This window comes from Plasmodium gonderi (genome assembly GCF_002157705.1).
Source record: "Plasmodium gonderi DNA, contig: Chr09, whole genome shotgun sequence".
Taxonomy (NCBI): Eukaryota; Apicomplexa; class Aconoidasida; order Haemosporida; family Plasmodiidae; genus Plasmodium; species Plasmodium gonderi.
The window spans coordinates 2,231,695-2,239,043 of NW_021628934.1; the positions used below are offsets into that span (position 1 = coordinate 2,231,695).

At 22.0% G+C, this 7,349-nt stretch overlaps 2 protein-coding genes across 2 annotated transcripts; both read right to left on the reverse strand.

Annotated features, from left to right (window-relative positions):
• Positions 1 to 492: 492 nt before the first annotated feature.
• On the reverse strand, positions 493 to 1,883 carry PGO_094460 (hypothetical protein; the record flags this gene model as incomplete). The annotated part of the gene is made up of 4 exons (XM_028688033.1): positions 493 to 825; positions 920 to 1,291; positions 1,423 to 1,764; positions 1,839 to 1,883. The coding sequence occupies 4 exons, from the start codon at positions 1,881 to 1,883 to the stop codon at positions 493 to 495; spliced, it is 1,092 nt and encodes a 363-aa protein (XP_028543834.1).
• A 3,920-nt stretch (positions 1,884 to 5,803) lies between these two features.
• PGO_094470 (variable surface protein) lies at positions 5,804 to 6,954 on the reverse strand (the record flags this gene model as incomplete). The annotated part of the gene is made up of 3 exons (XM_028688034.1): positions 5,804 to 5,902; positions 6,006 to 6,632; positions 6,931 to 6,954. 3 exons carry the CDS (start codon positions 6,952 to 6,954, stop codon positions 5,804 to 5,806), a joined length of 750 nt encoding a protein of 249 aa, XP_028543835.1.
• Between the last annotated feature and the right edge of the window lie 395 nt (positions 6,955 to 7,349).

Consider the following 7,349-nt stretch of genomic DNA (forward strand, 5'->3'; position numbering starts at 1 on the left):
TAACAAATAAATAAGTAAACAATAACCATTTAAAGTTTAAATGTTATTTATTCCATATTAATTAAAGAACCACTACATGGATTATTCTATTGTTGTAGAACATAACTAAATGGAATATATCATTTTTTAAGATATTTTTGAGAAACATATTAATTTCATGAAATAGTAGTTTTATATTATATTTGTAGTATAAGAGTAAATGAAAAAAATATCAATGATAATTTAAGTTAACATACATTTTATTATGGATGTGTGTACTGTTAGTAATAACTATCATGTAATTTATTGTTAATGAGTTTAAATATAATTTATGATGGTAATGAGATTTCACAAAATTTTAGGACCTTTTTTTAATTTAACATATTAAAGTAATCCATATGTATATATTTAGTTTTTAAATAGATAACATTTTTTAATGAAATTTTATTTATTATATTCACATATATAAATTTTTAATTATATATTTTTTTTTCGAAAAAGTTAATTACAAATTTAATATATAACAATTATATAGCGTCTATATTTATAAACATTATGAATAAAAATGTGTATGTTTTCTTTTATTTTTTTTAAACACCAATAAGAAAATATAAAAGCAAGGTTAATTTTAAAATAATTTTTATAAAAGATAAAGCACAATATATTCAATTTAATAATATAAAAAGGCATTAATTTAATGAAACTCATATTGCAACGGAGATGCGTATTAATATTAAAAAGAAGAGAAATAATATTAATTCGAATTATTTTATTGTTCTTACTATTTTTATAAATAAAAAATTTATTAAATAAGCACGAAAAACAAAAAAAATGAATTAAATAAAACTATCAATGCACATTATATAATAATGCGACATGTGATTGATATTACAAAGATATTTTCTATTTTTAGCTTCTGTTACCCTGGATTATATCCTACATAATGTGCATTTTGGTTTGAATTTTTACGTTTAGATTGACCATCTGTTTTTTTTTTTTTTTTTTTCTTTTTTTTTTTAGACCTTGTTTTATTTTCATCATTATTTTCTTTCATGTTAGGTCCATTATCTTTAGATTGCTTCATTTTACGTTTTTTTTTTCTGGGTCCTTCAACCTGTTCATACAAGAACTGTTGTCGATGCTTATTTGGACAAATCCCCTCCCCTGGAAACATATGTGGTTGTTGCATGTATTGACCATACACCTGTCCTTGGTACATCTGTCCGTGTGATCGCTCATAACGTGGATCATAAGAATTCATACGTAAACCTTCTTTTTTTTTTTTTTTACGTGAATTCGAAGATCTGCAGAACTAATATAAAAATGGAGAACATAGCAGATATATAACGTTATATTTATTTTACAACCATGAGTTCATAAAAAAGTTATTTAAATTTTTTTTTATTTATACATACATTTCTTTTAAATAGAATTGTTATTTACATTGATACATATGTACTGAAAAAATAAAATTAGGACAATAAGGATAATAAGTGGAATTACAATTCCTAGTTTATATGTGCTACAATAATTACTATAACTTCTTAAAATAAATTCGCAAAATGGACATAATTTTTCATTAACTTTAGTCAAAAGATTAGATACTTTAGCAGCTATAGCTTCTCCAGATGCCTTTTCGGTCTGTCCTGTTTTTGTGGCCATACCTTCTTGTTCTTCTCCCATTAAAATAGTAAATTGTATTATAAATATCTGATATATTCCTATGAATTTAATACATTTTTGCATATTAGTGTTATATAAAAAAGTTAGGGGGAAATTAAATAGCTTAGATAACAATTTGTGTTGGGAGCATTTATTATACGTTTTCAATTTTATTGCACTTTCTATGCAATTATTACTATTATGTGCACATAATATAGTACTCTTAATACATACTGATTCATACGTCCTTCTATTGCATTTTTTGGATTATTTTTTATGATTTTCTATTTTTGTCCTCCTATTATGATTTTAATTTTATAATTAATATTAATATAATATTAGAGATGCTAAATTTATATGGATTTGCATCAGTTATACAATAAAGACTTCTTATAAGTATATAACTTATTTGAATTACAAAAAAATTAGTTGGGCTAATATATATTGGTGACTTTCTATTATATATAATTAGATGTAACTTGATGTACCATGTTGGTTGAAGGAAATCACATTACATAATACCCCATGCTGTAACCAGGATAAACAAAGCACAGCGCCTATTAATAATTAAGTGATAGCCACTTTGTAAATCGTGTATCAGAGTAATATTCCAATTGGTATTTCATAACGAATATTACAGAAATGACGTTTTAAAAACAAATGTCGCTGTACGCTTAAAATTCTTCTAAAATCCTTTAAATTGTTCTTAGTTATTATACATTTTGAAATATTCCTTTTTATATATATAACTTAATATATGTAGATTAAAATAGCGCTTAATATACATTAATACTTCAAAATTGACGATCAATAAAAAAAATTTGCCACAAAAAAAAATTATATATAAATAAATTACATATATAATTTCGTGTAAAATGTCACATTAAATTAATGAAATTTTTTTTGCACCATGAATCATGAAGAGAATTTTAATCCTTTTTGGTTAAAAAAAAGAGAGAGAGAAAAACAGTAATTGGAGTTAATTGAAAAATGACATTCCACAAATTAACACCTATAAAAAAAAAATACATACATGTTTAATTATTTGTTCCCTTTATATGACTTTATGATCATGTTTTAAATCACTACAAAATGTTTTGTATAAACATAAGGAATAGTATTTACTCAGAAATAGGTAGTGAATTTCTACATCTGAAATACATTATAAATAATAAAATGTACCCTTTAAAATATATTAGCAACATATAATGAAATAAAATAAACTATACATAAAAGTTTTTTTAAGAATTTTCTGAGGAATTATTTTCTTATTCACATGATATTTTCGTTAAAAGTTTAGACTCCTCTTTTATATTTTGATTGATTATTAAATTTATTGTTTAGTCTACTTTTAATATGTTTAACCTTTATAAATAATCAAGTTTATCAAGTTTTATTAATTAATATATTCTTATGTTTTAAAAGAGAGTGATTATAAAATAAAAAATATATATTTTTTACTATTAGTCTGGGGTTTATTATATTTCACTGAAAGAATCTTACTCTACCTTATTATAAATGTGTATGTAGTTATGAATGAACGAAGTATTTTCCCCCAAACTACAAAATAGCAATAGACATATTAGCTGGGTGTTTAATCCTTTCATAGTTTCTTTTATTTATATGAAAAATAAGGATACATAAATCAGAAAAAAATTGATTTTTATTAACACAGAGCTTACCTATCATTTATTCCATTGTAACTGAAGAGTGATATATAAAATTATCATGTTGAAAAACAATATGAATCTGATGTGTAAAGCTTTAAATTATTTGAGAAGAACAGATTAATTTGTAATTTAGATGTTTTAAAATACATTAAACATTACATACATTGAATGAGGGATTTTAAAGAAACGATTAATATTTAAATCTATATTCATTTTTTTTGCATAAATAACATGTAGAATTTATTTTAATATGGATATTAAAATAATTTATGAAAAAGTAATTAATAAAAATTGTTGTGAGGTTACGAAGATTTTGTTATCAAGTGTTAAGCTACGTATATTAAAAATTAAGTGTTGTAGGCAATATATAGAATAATTACTAAATGTTTTATTTATATTTCATGTGAACATTTTTTAGCACACAAATATTTATGCATTTTTAGTGTAATTTTTAGTTACACATATCTCTTTTCACACATGAACGTGCATTATGAGAGGAAAAAAGAAGTAACAGATCTCGAATGAAATTTATTTCTTCATATTCTTTTTTTTTATTTTTTCAAAGGTTATTTGTTCTAAAGAAGCATCAAAATGTGTATTCACCTTAAAATTACTTATATTACTACGCAAAGTTCCCGTAAAATTTAAAACACACATTTTTGAATTACATTATTGTATTATTACTTTATTATGAGGCATTGTAAAACATTCTAGTTATAGTTATATCTTTAATCAAAGGATAATGAAGTGATCATTAAAATATACCATTCGATTGCCATTCACCTAAATTATTATAGAATTTATATATATTTAGGACATACGCTTTTCTGTAATATAATATATGCATTACCATTTTTTATGTGAATTTTATAATTCATTAATTTATTAAGTAATCATGTTACTTATTCATAACTTTATAAATTTATTATTTTTATTATTAGATTTAATGTATTACTTTTTATTCTGGTTTTAATTTATTTAAAATATTATTAATTAAATATGTCTCTTAATTGATTGCTCTGCGAATCTATCTTTTTAAGTGTACATTGCTTTGATATTAACTGTAAAATAGAGTTTCATTAAAAATTTTACGTTTACAAAAAAACTTTTTTTAAACGTGTGGGAAGATATGTCCTTATGTTATGGAATAAACAATAAATACAAGTATTTAATGCATATCATGGCATAATAATGTCATTAAAAAACATGAACAAAAAATGATTAACCTGCAGGAAGTATTTGTTATATTATATATATGTCATTTTTCTTATAATTTCTATATATTAAGGAGTGAACATAACATTTTAATTTTCTTCCTTTGTTTTAACCTTGACTAAACTATTTTTTATTTTTTAATTTGTTATATTAAATATATAACATGATAAAGATAAAAGTTTCCAATGATATGATAGAGTAAAATATAAGTACGCTTATAAGACTATCTCTTTTGGTTAAAGATAAAAAAAAAAATAGTAATTATTTTATTCAATTATAATTTTGATGAATGCGGTAACTTTCATTTTTTTTATTTAAAACTAAAAAGAAAAATCTTTACATAACAATTTTTAATGGATAAAAAAAGTTAATATTATTTTAATATCTTTAATCATTATAAAAATGTTTCGAATTCATTTCTTTTATAGAAAAAAAAGAATTACTTTGTCTCATAATTAATCTCATTCATGAAAGTCAAATATATATAGACAATATAAACAGAAGACAATGTATAAGAAAATTGTAAAATAGATAATAAAAATAGATCTATTACTAAAATAAGAATGATAATAAACCTGATTCCTCTTTATGCATTTCATAATAGTACAAATATGAACATTTGAGAATTTCGATGAATTAAAAAAATATACATTATTTTTTAACAGTACATAATAATAAATGAAATATATATTTAAAAATTAATAATAATAGATAATTCACGATTCAAATACTTGGATCCTCCAATACTAGGTCATTTATATGATATTTTACTATCACATATTTATTTAATTAAAATATTACTTAAAATTTTATAGTTTTTACAATTATAGTTTATATGAAAACAAACACTATATTTTTCTTACGCCATATATGAAAAAAAAAGGCGTAAAAAAGTAAAAGAGAAGATTTCATATAAAACTACTTGTCATTATTAACGAATTAGGCATACGACAAATTTAATAAAAAATATATTTTTTAAATTACGCATTCACACAATCAAGAGAACATAGACAATAGGTAAAAAAACATAGAAAAATCAATTTAAAATTTTAATTAATCAAGTGTAAACTCTTTATAAAAAGATAGAAACATTTAAAGTTTAAGCACAAATGGATATATTTCAATATATTTTTGTATATTCAATGGAAGCATTCTTCCCCCATACATAAACTATGTTAAATTAACATCTACGCACATAACAAATATCATAATGCTTTACGCACACAGTTTGGAAATTGATTGAAGAAAAACGAATCATGATATATGCTAAAGTAACATCAACAAATAATATTCAAATAAATACTATTAATAGATACTAATGCATCTATTATAGTGTACTTATTATATGCGAAGAGTCTGTAAGAATGAGTAAAATACTAACTTACAATGTGAGAGATATAAATAATAACATAAAATGAACAAAATAATTTAGAATATGTTCTTATATAAATGAAAATATTCTTTTACATTCATTTTAACTTTACGTAATTTTAATCTTTCATATTTTACAATTTTCATCATAACATAGATAATTATTAATGTAAGTATAGTGGGTATTACATATACAAAGATGTCCCCCAGTAATGGTATCAAGAATTCACCTCCATCATCATAAAATTCTTTGCAAATACCAAGAGAACACTTCCTATTTATAATATCCAGAGTTCCAATCGATAAAGCAAGAACGTAAAAGAAATAAATCAAGCCAATACGAAGTCCATATTTTTTACGTATTTTCTTCTTAAATTTGCTTTTTGTCATATTTGCGCTATTTGCAAGTTTACTTATTTTGTCTATCCCTTTAAATATCTTGTTTTCACAATAACAGTCAAGCTTTCCTAATCCTATTCTTTTATCATATCGATCCTTATAACTTTTCATATAATAATTTAACTCATTCATTTTCATTTTTTTCACTTTTTTATATGTTGGTGCGTGTATTTTTACTTTTTTCATTTCCTTATTCCTCCCATGAACGGAATGTTTTATATTTAGACATTTTTGTTCACTATTTTCTTCATTCTTAGTTTTTGCCAACAGTCTGTTAAAATTTATATTCAATGGATTATCTGAATTACATTTCCATTCTAAGTATTTTCGAGGGTCCTTCAAAAATAAATATTGTAAAGCTAAACAAAAAATAATATAATAGTGATAAATCATGGTTGAAAATATAAAAAAGAAACAATATTAAAAAAAAGAAAGGATTTAAAAAATTCTTTTATATTATTAATCTTCATTATTACCACTTTCATAGCAAGATAAAATTATAATGGGGTTCTTCCGGGTTTATCTTTTCAATAGTTAAAAACTGTAATTTGTATTTTATTACAATATAGCTGGATACTTAAAAAAGAACATATATATATATTAAATTAAATTGTGCATGTACAATTATTTATACATTAACAACATCTATTATACACATATTATATTAAATATTCATAGTTTATATTATCATTCATATTTTTTACTTACATTTAAAAAAAAATTAAAATGTCTACGCGGGAGAAATAACGTTCATGCAATTATTCAAGTGATGCAAAACGCATGTAAATTATGCATTTAAATATTTAAGTGAATATTATTCATTATATTGTGTGCATGATAATAGCAGTATAATATGACATCTAATATAGATCAAAATTTATTGTTATTCTTATGTATACTTTATAACAAAAAAATAAATATAGTTTATTTTCCATGTATAATAAATTAGGAGGTTAAATAAATTTGAGTATTCACAAACATTTCTTATATTATGCATTATTACTTATTTGTAAATAACAGTAAAAACGTCCTAAATTGTATTTGTATATACTT